This window comes from Microcebus murinus, chromosome 24 (genome assembly GCF_040939455.1).
Source record: "Microcebus murinus isolate Inina chromosome 24, M.murinus_Inina_mat1.0, whole genome shotgun sequence".
In the NCBI taxonomy this organism is placed as follows: Eukaryota; Metazoa; Chordata; class Mammalia; order Primates; family Cheirogaleidae; genus Microcebus; species Microcebus murinus.
The window spans coordinates 24,168,904-24,185,572 of record NC_134127.1 but is presented as its reverse complement, the minus strand read 5'-3'; the positions used below and the strand labels follow the sequence as shown (position 1 = coordinate 24,185,572).

The following is a 16,669-nucleotide window of genomic DNA, read 5'->3' as shown; positions in this document are numbered from 1 at the left end:
AATGTCTTGAATTATCTGATTACTTCCTGTCTCATCACCTAGATTGGTAGCTTCTTGGGGACTCCCACCTGTTGTGTCCATGGTGCCATCTGATTATAGACTCTTAAATAGAAACTTGAGCCTTAATGGAATAAAGATCACTTTAGCATGATGCCTCAGGTGCATATGTTAAGTCATCTAGTCTAAACATTAGTAATCAAATATAATGTACTAAAATAAATTAATATATATTGAGCCTGGTCCTGAAAAGTTTGACCTGAATTTCAAGTGGGCAGTTTTGTACGTTGCGACCATAAAATAAGTATTAAATGTGAAGTTTACAAATATATACTTAACCATATGACCCAGCAGTTCTACTTTTAGATACCCAAGGGAAATAAAAAGGAATGTCTACACAAAGACATGAAGGAATGGTTAAAGAGGCAGAAGGAATGAATAGATACGGGACAGAAATTGGCATGAATGATGATAAGGAAGTAGTCTGGATTTGGATAGGAGTTGGTTAATGCTCATAATACCGTGTTTCTCCCAAAATAAGACCTACCCATAAAATAAGCCCTAGCAGGATTTCTAAGCATTTGTATAATATAAGCCCTACCCCGAAAATAAGACCTAGTGCTGGGTGTGGCTATGCAGCGCGTCTGCACAACCCATGCATTTCGTCATGGAGCGGTAAAGAAGACGAGCAGCTCCTCTCATCTGCCCCATGAGAGCTCTAGTGCTCGACATGAGAGATTGGGGCCAATGGTCTAAAGGAAATAGAGTCACTAGAAATTCAGGATGGAATTTAGGGTTTGGAGAATTATGATGATGTTCCAGAAGAAGACGCCTTAACTATATTTGAATAAATGTAGATTGTTGTACCGTACTTAAAAAAAATAACACATCCCCTGAAAATAAGCCCTAGGGTGTCTTCTTTTTTTTTTTTTTTTTTTTGAGACAGAGTCTCACTTTGTTGCCCAGCCTAGAGTGAGTGCCGTGGCGTCAGCCTAGCTCACAGCAACCTCAATCCCCGGGGCTCAGCGATCCTACTGCCTCAGCCTCCCGAGTAGCTGGGACTACAGGCATGCGCCACCATGCCCGGCTAATTTTTTGTATATATTTTTAGTTGGTCAATTAATTTATTTCTATTTTTGGTAGAGATGGGGTCTCGCTCAGGCTGGTTTCGAACTCCTGACCTTGAGCAATCCGCCCGCCTCGGCCTCCCAAAGTGCTAGGATTACAGGCGTGAGCCACCACGCCCGGCCTTAGGGTGTCTTTGTGACGAAAAATAAATATAAGACCCTGTCTTATTTTGGGGGAAACACTGTAGTCTAATGTGAATAGAAACTAAGTTGTGAAAATCTTTCTGTTCTCTAAAGTGAAATAGACACATGTCTTTAGAAGACTGCCAACATTGTTGGTCATTAGAGAAATGCAAGTTAAAACTGCAGCAAGAGGCCCCTGTGTATCCATCTGATCATCTGTGATCAAAAGATAGTGATGTGCTAAGTGTTGGTGAAGGTGCAGGCGCTTGCAATGCCCTTGTCTTGCCGATGGGAACGTAAACTGGTACATGCACTTTGGAAAATAGTTTTGACTATTTCCTAAAAAGTTAAATATACCTCTGGGTATAAACATAATTTACCATACGACCCAACAGTTCTACTCTTAAGTATCTGTGCAAGAGAAATAAAAATAAATGTGTACACAAAGACTTATTCTTAAATGTTCCTAGCAGTACTATTCATAATAGCTTTGTACTGGAAACAGTTGAAATGCTATCAATTGTTAAATGGATAAACAAAATACTATGTGGCAGTAAAAAGAAACAAAGCACGGATAACATGCTGTGCATGAATGGACCTCAAAAACACGCTAAGTGAAAGACCTCAGATACAAAAGCCTGCATGTTGTGTAATTCCATGGATACGAAACGTCCCCAAAAGGCAGAATTTGGAAAATAGATCAGTGGTTGCCTGGGCCTTGGCGTAGTACCTGGGATTAACTGCTCATGCATGGGGTGGGGATGGGGGGGCTTTTGGGGTGAGGGAAATGTTCTAGAAGTAGATTGTGGTGGGGGTTGCCCCAGTTTGTACATTTACTGAAAGTTGTTGAATTGTACACTCGAATAGATGAGATTTGTGGTATAAAAATTAATAATACTACATAATTATACCTTTAAAGCTATAGTATATTTGAAGGCACCAGAGGTGCCACTCTTAACAAAACCGAGGTTCTAACTGGACTCCATCCTCTGGGATGTGGACTCGATTCTTCGAACCACCAGCAGCCAGTCGGCAGCTGAGTTGCAGGAAGTGCAGGGTGACGTGGGTGAGCAGTAGCGGCAGGTGGGTTTCCAGAATTTTCTGTGGAATATATACAATAAAAAGAGTTAAGCAAGTGATCCAGTGTAACTTCTCATTCCGTATGCAGCATCCTCATGGTTTCTGCTCTCTCCTTAGCTGTTCCGCTGCTCGGAATAGTGCTAATTATTATATTAAAGAGACATCCCACTTCTAAGTAACCTTTCCCAGTAGGTCCTGCCAAATGCTGCCCTGCCAAAGTCTGCCCACCTGCCAGGTGTGATCCCCTGGGTTGTTAAGATGGACGGCCTTGTCTTCCTTTAATCGTAGCCGCTCCAGCCATGTATTTCCGCTTCTTTCATTTATTCGTTCACTGGTTGAGTTTTCAAACCCCTCTATCTCCTGACTGCTGTTCTCCAAACATACTCCACCTCATCAATGATGCTGTTAAAATTTATTCTTCAATATTTAATGGAGTATTCCAGGTGTTGAGGAAACAATGAATGGGGCTTTTAATGCTATTTGTGCTTCTTACAGAGGGATTCGGCCAGATTAGCAGGATTGAGAAGCTTCCATTGTGAGTGGTCAGTTTATGAATTTCGAATCAGGTCCACTTTAATTCCTTATGTGGAAAGCATATGGGGGAGGGCGACAGAAAAAATGATCGTCGCGCAGATTGTTGTTCGGTTGCTGGTACTGCCAGCTAAGTCGGAAAAAGCAACAATATCATTACGTAGCGTGGCAGTGTTAGAATAAGCTCTTTGTGATGTATACATCCATTATAGAACGGGTCGGAATGGGATCTTGTTAAAACACAGATTCCAAATACTTCTAATGTTTGCAAAGATTTCAGCAACTTAAAGCTTTAGAATTAAAAGCAGGGGATGGTATTTGGATTCAGTGTTTGATTTTGGTAGTTGACAGCAGTAATTGATTTATTTATAACATCATTCTACTGACATTGTTTTATGTTTTACACATACATGATTTGTGCGGTTTAGTTTTTGGATCCAACATCAATTTTATTTTTGTCACAGTCAGAAGTATTAAGAAAAAATTTTCAAAGATTATCAACTTGCATAAAATCATCACCAAATTTATCCTTTGTGTTTTGGCATTCTAGAGATCAGGAATATAATTTGACTTATTTTTATAGTGTGATTTATTATTTAAATAAGAAGTGAGCAACAAGCCCCTGAACTAGGTCAGTAAAAAGGAGGAAGAGAGCAGCTTATTCATAGGTAACAGGTTTTTTTTGTTGTTGTTGTTTGTTTTTTTTTGAGAAGAGTCTCACTTCGTTGTCTGGGATAGAGTGCCATGGTGTCAGCCTAGCTCACAGCAACCTCAAACTCTTGGGTTCAAGTGATCCTCCTGCCTTAGCCTCCCGAGTATCTGGGACTACAGGCATGCGCCACCATGCCCGGCTATTTTTTCTATATATATTAGTTGGCCAATTAATTTCTTTCTATTTTTAGTGGAAACGGGGTCTCGCTCTTGCTCAGGCTGGTTTCGAACTCCTGACCTTGAGCTATCCTCCTGCCTGGGCCTCCCAGAGTGCTAGAATTACAGGCGTGAGCCACCACGCCTGGCCAAAGGTAACAGTTCTTATCCTAAATATGCAACCATGTCACCGGTTGTTTCCCACGCTGTCTTCTTCCAAAAGAGTATATCCAGCCACATTGATCCTCCTGGGCTGTTTGGCTCTCCAGTGACTAGACAGGGGACTAATTACTGTCACCATTTGGGAGATAGTAACTGTTGCAGGCAAGAGTGATGCTAAAACTTGTGGCTGAAGGTACGATGAGAAACAGGGTGTTTACGTAGTCTCAGAGTCTTCCCCCAAAGATGCTTAATAATAACAGTGGGAAAATAGTAATGTTTACAGCGAGGAAACCTCGTTAGATGCAACCTTAACCGACTGGTCAGAATTAACATGGTCAGGAATGAGACGCGGACATCATGAGCCTCCTGGCTGGATGTACCAAGAAGGGCGTAACGATACTTCTGTGTTATGTTTGCCAAAGTGTGCAGCCTGAATTTAGTCACAAGGAAGCATTAGGCAGACCCAGATTGAGGGACGTTCTATAAAATAAATGGCCAGTACTCTTCAAGTGTCATGAGAGACAAACTCTCCCAGGTTGGAGGAGACATGGCAACTCTATGCAACACAGGATCCTGGAGCAGAAGAAATGGCATGAGCAGGGGTAGTTGGCAAAATTTGGATAAGATTCGTTGTAGGGTATTTAATAAATTGTGTGTTGATGGTTAATTTGCTGGTTTTGATCGTTACAACTGTGGTGTGATACAGGAGACATTTGGGGAACAACGTTTGGGGAAGCTTGGTGAAGGGGGTGCAGGAATTCTTTTACTATTTTTGGAGATTTTTGTAAGTCTGAAGATTTCAAAATGAAGTTAAGCAACAACAAAGATAATTCAACTCAGCTGAAAATTATGGCTTTAATGCTTGTGCTTTGCGACATCGCTTTTGATTGGTCAGTAGCTGATTTTCTTTGCTTCCTGGATCTCCTTGGTGATCTGGAAGGAGGGCTGAGGTTTCTAAGTAATGACTCTCGGGATGCGCGAGGCATGGCTATGTTGAATTGCAGCTACACTTTGAAAAAGTTTTGCTTAAGTAATTTACTTATTTATTTTTGTACAGAGCTGTAATTACATCGTTGGGTGTCCCATAGCTGGGCAGGTTATTTGAGCTTTCGTCTCATAGCCACCAGAATCCCGAGCTGGAAACTTAGCTCTGTAATTAATTTACCGGCTTGTTTGTTTTTATTGTGATGCTGTGAATTCAGGTTAATCCCATGGATTCTTCTGCTGTGTGTCATATGTTATTGAATTTCATGTCTGTTGGTTGTGTCTTAGGAAGAGGTGATTTTTTTTGTGTGTAAACACAGTTAAACTTGAAATCAGACTAAATATCTTAGAAAAGACAATCTAGAGTTTTTATAAGTATAGTGAATAGTAAATGTACACTGGCGTAAACACCAAGTGGTAATCTTTTATTGAGTAATAATTAGAATGGAGGAAATACACTGGGAGACTTTTCTGTTAGCAGGAGCAGTCGTTAATGTGTGACTCATGGGTTCTTACCTCTGGGCTGTCATGACTGGTGTGGGAGAGAGAAGGAACTTGAACTTGGGAGTCAGAAGACCTACTTCTGAGTCCCAGATCCATGAATGTTTATTAGACGTTGCATATCCCTTCTCCAAAATGCTTGAGACCAGAATGTTTTAGATTTTGGACTATTTGCATATATTTACGCAACAAGCACATCCTTTCTGTGTCGTTGGCACTCAAAACATTTCAGCTTTTCAGATTGGGGATGCTTAGCCTGTGTAGTATGTGAGCCTTAAGTTTCTCATCTGTAAAACTGGAATCATCATAGGAACTGGCAAAGTTATTTTGAGAATTGATTGAAGTTGCCTGTAATGTACCTGGCCTACAGAGGGCATGTCATACCTTCTGGTTCTCTTCTTTTTTTTTTTTTTTTGTTTTTGTTTTTTTTGAGACAGAGTCTCGCTTTGTTGCCCAGGCTAGAGTGCTGTGGCATCAGCCTAGCTGACAGCAACCTCAAACTCTTGGGCTCAAGCGATCCTCCTGCCTCAGTCTCCCAAGGAGCTGGGACTACAGGCATGTGCCACGATGCCCAGCTAATTTTTTCTATATATATTAGTTGGCCAATTAATTTCTTTCTATTTATAGTAGAGACGGGTCTCGCTCTTGCTCAGGCTGGTTTTGAACTCCTGACCTTGAGCAATCCACCTGCCTCGGCCTCCCAGAGTGCTAAGATTGCAGTCTGGTTCTCTTCTTACCCCCAGCTGGGTTTATAACTACGCCATCAGCAGTTGATGAGAATCTGCTTCTCTGATAAAGACTATGAAAAGATGATGGCATGTCAGTAATCTCTACCTGCATTTCCCAGCCCTTTTTGTCAGGATGTTTCCTGTATCTCTTTCTTATTCCAGAGAAATGATTTTCTTTTCTATATTAGCCACATTAAATAAATATTACTCCAAAATTTATTAGACAGCTGTCACTCATTTGCTAGACTTTCCATGATGTTTTAGCATTCTTATCTGAAATCACTTGATACAAATAAATATTAAACTCCTTTTAGAAGAAAATCTTAGATGACAATTTGTAAGATAATTGCAAGGAAACATTTCCCTGTATGGCTTCCTTTCAAGTTTTAGGCTGGGGTTGGAGTTTTGATCTTCTAAGAAGGGCCAATTATTATTGTTCCTATTTTATCTAGTTTCAAAAGTACTTTCCTTTATTCTTAAATTGTCTGCTTTGATGTCATACTGTGATTTTGTAAGTGAACATTATTATTTTTAGGAATTATACGCTGAAGTGTTTAGGGTTGAAGGAACATGTCTGCAGCTTACCCTGGATGGTCCGGCAGCCAGTGCTCTGTGTGTGTGGGTGTATCTTTCTACCTGTGGAGCAGAGGGACGGGGAAGGGAAGCAGTCACGGCAGTGTCAACAGTTGGTGAACTGAGGGGAGGGTCCACAAGTGTGCTGTGGGATTTTTACAGCTTTTCGGTGAGCATAGAAGAGTAGGAGGTAATTCAGCAAGTACACATTGTGAGCTTTCTAAATTTGAGAATCCAGCATTCAAAATGCTTCCAAATCTGAAACTTTTTGAGCACCCACATGACATTTGAAGGAAATGCTCATTGGAGCATTTTGGAATTTACATTTTTGGATTTGGGATGCTTCACTGTTAAGTATAATGCAAATATTCCAAAATTTAAAAATAACTGAAATCCAACACACTTCTGGTCCCAAGTATTTTTTTTTTTCTTTTTTTTTTTGAGACAGAGTCTCGCTTTGTTGTCCAGGCTAGAGTGAGTGCCGTGGCGTCAGCCTAGCTCACAGCAACCTCAAACTCCTGGGCTGCAGTGATCCTTCTGCCTCAGCCTCCCGAGTAGCTGGGACTACAGGCATGCGCCACTATGCCCGGCTAATTTTTTATATATATATCAGTTGGCCAATTAATTTCTTTCTATTTATAGTAGAGACGGGGTCTCGCTCTTGCTCAGGCTGGCCCTGAACTCCTGACCTTGAGCAATCCACCCGCCTCGGCCTCCCAAGAGCTAGGATTACAGGCGTGAGCCACAGCGCCCGGCGGGTCCCAAGTATTTTGAATAAGGGATACTAAACTTGTAGTAACTCACTGGCAAGAAATTAATTGTACCTTTAATTTAATCTTTTTTTTTAAACCAGGTGAGAATTCATGTTTTTGTAGAAGGGCCTGTATAGATAAGAGAGTAAGCTGCTGCTTTATCAAAGCAGAGAAAACTACCTGGAAGTGAAATCAGATGATAGAAAGTAAATGTTAAAAAAAATATTTACAAGACATGCACAAGGATAAAATGAAATGTATAAGTCAGAGATATTAGGACTTTTTAAATTATCCAGTGCTCAGATAGTCTTTCTTCTGCTGGAGAGATACAAGTTGGTTTTCTATAATTAGCAGCCTACCCTGCTAGTTAATAGACATTAATTTATCCTTTCAATTACTATTTGGTTTCAAAGATAATATTTGGTATTCTTATTGCAAATTTATATGATGTTTGTTACATTTTACCTTCAAAAAGAGTCTTCTAAACTATATTTCTTTTTTTCTTTTCTTTCATGTCAATGATGACTTCTCTTTTGGGAACTCAGGGGCCAGCCAAAGGTAAGAGATTTGGTTTATTATTTGATGTTTGTAAAGATCTTATGTGCATATTTTTGAACTATTGAAGTTTTCTTCTCAAAGTGAAAATACTTTGTTTTATAAAAGTAATGTAAGCTGCCCGACTGCTCACAAATCTGAAGCTGTTTATTGGCATAGGAGGGGCTGGAGGTTTATGGAAAAGCTGTGTTTGTACTTTGACCAATTTTGGCCAGTCTCCTAGCAACTACAACACAGATTCCTTTTGTGCCATAGATTGGCTCAAAGCTGGTAGTTCCAGACTGTGGTCAAACTGTGCTAGGCCGACTCATCCTCCTCCTCCCAAGACAGCTGGGAAGGCCTTCTCAGGCCAACAGAAGCCTGCTCTGCCCACAGCTGACTCAAGGGAGGGAGTGTGCTTTGATCTCAGATTTGAACCCAGATTCTAAAGAAACTTCTGTGGGATGGGTTAGTTCCTCTGGTTCTTAGGGATTTTTCTTTTTTTTCCCCACCTAGTTTTTAAGTGTGCATCTTAGGGAATTTATAGGCATGTTCAAATGGGCACAAGGACTGTATTTTTGTTTGATTGGTTTTGTTTTTTTTTTTTTTTTTTTTTTTGAGACAGAGTCTCACTTTGTTGCCCAGGCTAGAGTGAGTGCCGTGGCGTCAGCCTGGCTCACAGCAACCTCAATCTCCTGGGCTCAGCGATCCTACTGCCTCAGCCTCCCGAGTAGCTGGGACTACAGGCATGCGCCACCATGCCCGGCTAATTTTTTGTATATATATTTTTAGTTGGTCAATTAATTTCTTTCTATTTTTGGTAGAGACGGGGTCTCGCTCAGGCTGGTTTCGAACTCCTGACCTTGAGCAATCCGCCCGCCTCGGCCTCCCAAAGTGCTAGGATTACAGGCGTGAGCCACCGCGCCCGGCCCAGTTTTGGTTTTTTTGAGACAAGGTCTCACGCTGTCACCCAAGGCTGGAGTATAGTGGCACAATCATAGCTCACTGCGGTGTCAAACTCCTTGGCTCTAGGAATCCTCCTGCCTCAGCCTCCGAGTAGCTGGGATTACAGGTGCATGCCACCATGCCTGGCTAATTATTTTTTCTTTTTAAGAGTGATGGGGTCTCCATATGTTGCCCAGGCTGGTCGCAAACTCCTGGTCTCAAGTGATCCTCCTGCCTTGGTCTCCCAAAGTACTGGGATTAGAGGCGTGAGCCACCACGCCTAGCCTGTGTTTTTTAATTGACTATTCTCTACAGTGACTTGGAACCTCTAGGAAATTCAAATTTTTATTTCCATTCTTGGGGTTTTGTTTTTGCTTTAGAGTCTGTGGTTGAATTGTAATTCTGTTCTTTGTCATTGTTGCTAAAATACATCTAGACATCACTGTTTGGGACTCTGAAGGACTTTAAAAAAACAGTTGAACATGGTATTGATTTCTTTATTTATGTAGGCTTCACCTCATCTTTTCTATGGGAAAGTCTTGGATTATTTTTGTTTTCTTGTTTTTCTTGGAGCAGAGGCTAGAGATTGTGAGGGCGCCATTATGTGATGATTTAAAAGCTGCTCATGTTTTATTTAATTCAGCTGTGTCATAGTGTTTAGAGAAAATGTTGTGTTGATTAAAAAGCATGGAAGGATAAACACCATGTTATTAGCCAGGTGGTTACCTCTAGGGAGAGGTGTACTTGGTGAGGGGAGACCTTTGTTTTTTACTGTATGCTTCTGTTATTTGGATTTATTACGGTGAATGTGTATTTCTTCTCTGTTAATTGAAAAAATTTTTTAAAAATTTAAAGGAATAATGTTTATTTAGAAAGAAAAGAGCTTTATGAAATCTTTGGCTAACTAGCACTCTGGGAGACCGAGGCAGGAGGATCGCTCGAGGTCAGGAGTTCGAGACCAGCCTGAGCAAGAGCGAGACCCTATCTCTACTAAAAAAAATAGAAAGAAATTAGCTGGACAACTAAAAAATATATATATAGAAAAAATTAGCCAGGCATGGTGGCACATGCCTGTAGTCCCAGCTAATCAGGAGGCTGAGGCAGGAGGATCGCTTGAGCCCAGGAGTTTGAGGTTGCTGTGATCTAGGTTGATCACAGCACTCTAGCCCAGGCAACAGAGCGAGATTCTGTCTCAAAAAAAAAAAAAAAAAAGCTTTGGCTGGAAGATACCTATAATAATTTATAAAATTGCTAAAACATGAAGAGGACCATTTAGTACTGTCAGTAATAAGAGCGAAGTGTTACCAGTCCCCAGATTTGTGCCAGACTGTGGCACTTTCATATAACTGGGGAGGGAGCTGGTCTAGCTTAGTGGAGAGAGCATGGGCTTTGGAACCAGTTCACTGGCTCTAGAGCTGGGTTCGAGTCCCAGCTCCCCCACCTACTAGCTGCAAGGTGCTCTGAATTCCTTACTAGTTTCCTTTGAACAGCACCTTGCACACAGTTTTAGCTATCGTCATGGTTACTCTGGTGATAGCTTCTCTACTTGAATTGGGAGTAAGAAATGTGGTTGTTAAGGAAATCCCTAAAAGAAAGACAAGGAAAATGACCAGCAGTAGTGGAGCAGAGAGTGTCATTTAGAACTCGGTCTCTGATAAACACACAGCTGGCCTTCTGTACCCAGAGTCCGTATCCGTGGGTCTGCATCTGTGGATCCAGTCAACCACGGGTCAAAAATATGTGGGGGAAAAACAATGAAAAATAACAATATAACAATAAAAAGTAATACAAATAAAAAGCAGTACAGCACGACAGCTATTTCCGTAGCATTTACATTGTGTTTGGTATCCTAAGCAGTCTAGAGATGATTTAGAGCAGGCGTCCTCAAACTACGGCCCGCAGGCCACATGCGGGTGTTTATGCCCATTTGTTTTTTTACTTCAAAATAAGATATGTGTGTGTGCATAGGAATTTGTTCATAGTTTTTTTAAAACTATAGTCCGGCCCTCCAACTGTCTGAGGGACAGTGAACTGGCCCCCTGTTTAAAAAGTTTGAGGAGCCCTGATTAGAGCATGTGGAAGGATGTGCAGGTTATATGTAAATATGACTCCATTTTATATAGGGGACTTGAGCAGCTGTGGATTTGGTCCTGCAAGGAACACCCCTCGGACACCGAGGGACAACTATATATCTGTATGGTGATGGGACTTTTTTTTTGTTTGTTTTTTGAGACTGAGTCTCACTTTGTTACCCAGGCTAGAGTGAGTGCCGTGGCGTCAGCCTAGCTCATAGCAACCTTAAACTCCTGGGCTCAAGCAATTCTGCTGCCTCAGCCTCCTGAGTAGCTGGGACTACAGGCATGCACCACCATGCCTGGCTAATTTTTTCTATATATATTAGTTGGCCAATTAATTTCTTTCTGTTTATAGTAGAGACGGGGTCTTGCTCTTGCTCAGGCTGGTTTCGAACTCCTGACCTTGAGCAATCTGCCGGCCTCGGCCTCCCAGAGAGCTAGGATTACAGGCGTGAGCCACCTGGTGATGGGACTTTTGAAATGGGAGCTAAGCTTCCAGGAAAAGAATCAGGATGGTTTCTACTTAGCCTTGTTAAGAACAGAATTAAATGAAGTTGTTAAGAGACGAGAGTTGAAAGCTGGAGCAGAAGAAACTTCATTCGAGCTTCATTTGATCTAATCTCACTCTGCTGTAGTGATTCTCACCATGGATGACAAATGGAGCTTGAGAAGCAGCCTCTACCTGACATTTCGACACCCCGTCCTTTGGGATCCTCTTCCATCTTCCTTCTTGTTTTGCTCCTCCCCCTGTTTGAGGACAGCTAACAGTGAGCTATCGATAGATGGATGTTTAGTTGGGGAAGGCGTGGCGGCTTAGCTATGTACCGCACATGCTGCCACTGGGTGGTCTCTCCCGGGCTCGGGCTCGAGGCTCCTGCCTCTTTTTGGGGGCTGTCAGCCCTCAAGCTCCTGGTTGCCCCGCTGGGAAGCCTGCCTCCCCTCTGGCTGTTCCGATCCTTCTGCCCCTTTAGTTGTCCTGGAAACCTCCAGAACTGCTTGCTTCCTTTGCAGCCTGTGGTCTCCCTGCAGCCCCCGCCCCTTCCAGTTTCATGGCATGCTGTCAAAAGCTTGTTCTCCTTTCCTCCTCCTCTCTATTTTTTGGCCCATCCCCATCCCCCACTCTCCCCATTATTTTGAGTTAATTTTAGGTGAGGAGGGATATTGGCATGCCAATTTAAATTAGCATCTTAATCTAAATTTCTTTCTCAAAAAAATGAACTTTTAGACTTCTTGTCCAGTTAGCCTTGTGAGTTCACACAGAAACATTCTCCTGCCAACTCCAAACTCGTAGCGTATTTTAAAATGTTAAAGTCACGTCGTCACGCTCACGAACAGCATACGCAGCTGCGGGGCGGGCGGTGAGCTGGGGCTGAAGAGCGAGTTTACTGGGCTTCGCAGTGGGAGCCGGCTGTCAGCGGTGATGGGCAGTTCAGCTGTCGCAGAATGGTGGGGGCCTGGCGTGTGGCTGGGGACTGGGGTCGAGCCCACCATGTGAAAACTGGTTTGGGTGAGGCTGCTCCATGAATGGAGGCTTAAAAAATGGTGTATGGAAACCGTCAGCATTGAGCTAATGTCTGTGTTAATAGGTTAATAGGAGGGAGGAGAGACTTTGGGCCTTGGGAAGACCAGACTCTGGGCTTTCATAACGGAAATGACAACGTAAGCTAGTCATGGAAAGGTGGCCGTTGGGAGAGGAAAGAGTAAGCGATCATGTCAACCATGAAATGAGCGCTCCCAGTGGAGACGCACCCGAGGACTGACAGCACCATCACCAGGAAGCACAGCTGCGCCAGGGCTGGGAGAAACTGATGAAATGTGAACTGAGATGAATCGTAAAACAATTACCTTGAAAAGGAAATCCTTAAAGAGATTAAATCATAAAACATAGGCAAGTTGATACAAACTATTGGAAATCCAAAAATAGATTTCTAATCAGTGAAAAAAACTTTTAAAGATTACAAAAATTAGGACTTCTGGCTTGGCTAAAAAAAAAAAAAATAATAAAAAATAAAAGATTACAAAAGAACTATGTATATACTTTTAAAAATTATTTATTTATTTATTTATTGATTGATTGATTGATTGATTCCGAGTCTCACTTTGTTGCCCAGGCTAGAGTGCTGTGGCGTCAGCCTAGCTCACAGCAACCTCAAACTCCTGGGCCCAAGCGATCCTCCTGCCTCAGTCTCCCGAGTAACTGGGACTACAGGCACGTGTCACCATGCCCAGCTAATTTCTCATATATAAATGAGTTGGCCAATTAATTTCTTTCTATTTATAGTAGAGATGGGGTCTCTCTCTTGCTCAGGCTGGTTTCGAACGCCTGACCTCGAGCAATCCGCCCGCCTCGGCCTCTCAGAGTGCTGGGATTACAGGCGTGAGCCACCTTTTAGAAAGTAGTGATGAGGCGAAAGATCAAAACAGAAATCATCTGTAATGCCCCACCGGTAGCATTATTAATGCATATTTATTCTTCTCTTTATGCACGCAATTTTCTCTACAGATATGGAAACATACTCCAGATTTCCATACGTTTTTCATTAACAAGAACATTTTCATGTCAATAAGTCTTCTATGCCCTTAAATCTACACAATATTGCACATAGGTGTGTTGCAATTTAAACATTCTACTATTTTCAATATACTATAATGAGCATCTTTAAATTTTATTTAAAAAATCTTTTTCTCGGCCGGGCGCTATGGCTCATGCATGTAATCCTAGCACTCTGGGAGGCCGAGGCGGGCGGATTGCTCGAGGTCAGGAGTTTGAAACCAGCCTGAGCAAGAGCGAGACCCCGTCTCTACTATAAATAGAAAGAAATTCATTGGCCAACTCATATATATAGAAAAAATTAGCCGGGCATGGAGGCGCATGCCTGTAGTCCCAGCTACTAGGGAGGCTGAGGCAGGAGGATTGCTTGAGCTCAGGAGTTTGAGGTTGCTGTGAGCTAGGCTGATACTACGGCACTCACTCTAGCCTGGGCAACAAAGCGAGACTCTGTCTCAAAAAAAAAAAAAAATCTTTTTTTCTGATTATAAAAGAAAAATATAGGAAAAATGTAAAAGCATAAAGAAGAAAAGAAAGCAGGGGAGGGGGGTAAAGGGTATTTATTGAAACCTTAAAATCTGTACCCCCATAATATGCCAAAATAAAAAAAAATGTACCAACAAATAGAGCAGAAGTTTATAAACAACAAAAAAGAAGAAAACAAAGCTCACTAATCTCACCGTGCAAATAGAAACTTTATAAATGTAGCTGTGTGTGTGACTCGTGTGTGTATTTTAATCATTAGACATACTGTTTTGTAACCTGTTTTTTTTATGTAACATTATAAATATTAGTAGTTTTCCATGTAAAAATACAGATCAGTATCACCTATAGGGTGTTTTGATGTCATTATAAGGCTACATATAAATAATCCCTGTGGTATGGCTTGCTGTCATATTTCACTGTTGTGAGCAAGTCTATGAATGTTATGACATTATTATAACATTATAAGTAATTTTAAGGTTTTGTTCTTAACACACACTGTTATGTTCATTTTTCCACAGGTATTTGCCTATGATCATTGTTTTTGGTCTATGGATGAATCCGTCAGAGAAAAGTATGCAGGTAATAGAGTCCAGCCTCCTGTCAACTATTGATAGCATAGGAAAGGTGTTTCAATATTTGTTCTGTATACTATCATAGTATTTTTGGGGGATAACTTTAGAAACTGTACAGACAACTTCCTCTAGTGTTTGCTATTAGGGTTTTTACCTTGATTGGAAAATGGGGGATTCATACGTGTTCTTCTTGGTATATGATGATAAAATTAAATGAATGGGATATACAGTGGGGGTTCATTCTCTCTCTCTCTCCCCTTCTCCACCCCTCTCTCCCCCTTCTCTCCCCCTCCCTCCCCATCTCTATCCCTTCTGCCCCCTCTCCCCCTCCCGCCCCCTCTCCCCCTCCCTCCCCCTCTCTCCCCCCTCTGCCCCACCTCTCCTCTCCTTCTCTCCGTCTTCCCCCCTTTCTTCCCCTCTCTTTCTCCCTCTCTATCCCCCTCTCCTCCCCCACCACATCTTACATGAGACCGGAAACACACAATTGCCACTAACACTCCCCTGGGTGTCTGTGACTGGTCTATAGAGCAGTGTGACACAGAGAAAGTCGAGCACTGGCCAAGCAGGGAAGGAGCCCCAGAGTGTGGTGCAGCTCTCTGGCCACCTGTGAGCCCTCCAGTGAATCATTTCAACTGTCAGAGCTTCAGTTCTCTCTCTTTGATGGAGAGGAATATACCATATTCTCTCTGTTTTCTTTTTGCTCTCAAAGTCTGTTATTTTATTATTCCCCCAAATGATAACTGTCTCAAGCCCCATTTCACCGGAAGTTTAGGGCTACAATGACAGCCTTTTATTTTCTTTATTCCTAACCACTTATGTCACCTGTTTCTAAGCAATCTCCTTTAAATATTGAGCATCATGTTGTTTTGGCTTCTGTTACGAGAAAGATTAGTACTGTGGCTATTTCACAAATTAAGGTTCGTTTGATGTAAGTGGCCCAGTGATGCCCTGGTATCAGGCGTATGATAAATTTACCTGGTACATTAACTAGGAAGCGAAACATAATGGAATACCATTGCCATAACATAAAAGCATGCAGTTTTCCCCTGTGAGACTCAAAGGGGTTAGATGGCTCGTCAGGTTCACCTTTGATTATTGACTGCTGCACATCTCATTTGGCCTGGGGGGGAGAAATTGACCCTGTTATTTATGTCTGTGATTGAAAGCTGAAGGACATTTCCAGGGTTTTACTCCTTGTCCTACCTGGTATGTTCTCCAGATCCTGTAATTAGAAATTATGACTGAGGAAGAGGAGAGAGAGGAGATTGGTGTCAATGTTTGTTCTAAGCGCTAGTACCCACTGAATAGAAGCATTGGCTGGGTGGTGCACCTAGATATAGATATCTATACCTAGATATAGGTGCACCTAGGTCCCAAGCACAAATTGCAGATATTTATAATCATTAATTATAAAATAAGCAGCTCACTGGCTGTCTGCATTGTAGGGGATTCTTGATCAGTGTTTATTCACATATGTATTATTGGGAATTTTTTGCTAATTTTCCCTCATGTGCTCACTAGACATAACCTGAAGGGCATAAGCCTTTGGAAGCATTCATCAGGTTTAAAAATCTTATTTGGAGATAAATAAGCTGATTGTGCGTTTTTGAGATTTTTATTTATTTGTTTTTTGGTTTTTGAATTGTGTGTGTGGAGTTTGGGCTTAAAATATCCTCCTTTCTCTTATCTTTCAGGTCAAGATGATGTTTTCAAGTGCCTTGGGGAAAATATCCTTCAGAATGCTTTTGATGGCTACAATGCATGTATCTTTGCCTACGGACAGACTGGTAATGTTAAATAATGTGAAATGACACAAGCAAATATCTGTCAGTGAAAGAGAAAATAGAACCATGTTTACTGAGTAGCATACCGCTGATTCTTTGTTATTAATATTTTCCTTTTCAGAAAGTACTATAGATGATGAAATTAGGCAAGTTTTTAAGAGGGTGTGATAAAATTAGCATTAGTGTCCTTTTTCTTTACTTCTCGCAAGGCATTGGTAGAGTTGTTTTTTTAAAAAAATACATGACATAGCCATGGCTGTTGAACTTATTACTAGCCTTGCCCATGTATCTTTTTTATTT

General features: G+C 41.7%; 1 protein-coding gene across 3 annotated transcripts in view; it reads left to right on the top strand.

Moving 5' to 3' along the window:
• Positions 1 to 16,669, top strand: part of KIF13B (kinesin family member 13B) — a 156,344-nt gene that overhangs the window by 46,053 nt on the left and 93,622 nt on the right. For all 3 annotated transcript variants that reach the window (XM_075997140.1, XM_075997139.1, XM_075997141.1), the window contains exons 3-5: positions 7,971 to 7,983; positions 14,532 to 14,592; positions 16,280 to 16,372. In XM_075997140.1, coding sequence (XP_075853255.1) covers positions 7,971 to 7,983; positions 14,532 to 14,592; positions 16,280 to 16,372 — 167 coding nt within the window. The remainder of the gene's footprint in view (positions 1 to 7,970; positions 7,984 to 14,531; positions 14,593 to 16,279; positions 16,373 to 16,669) is intronic.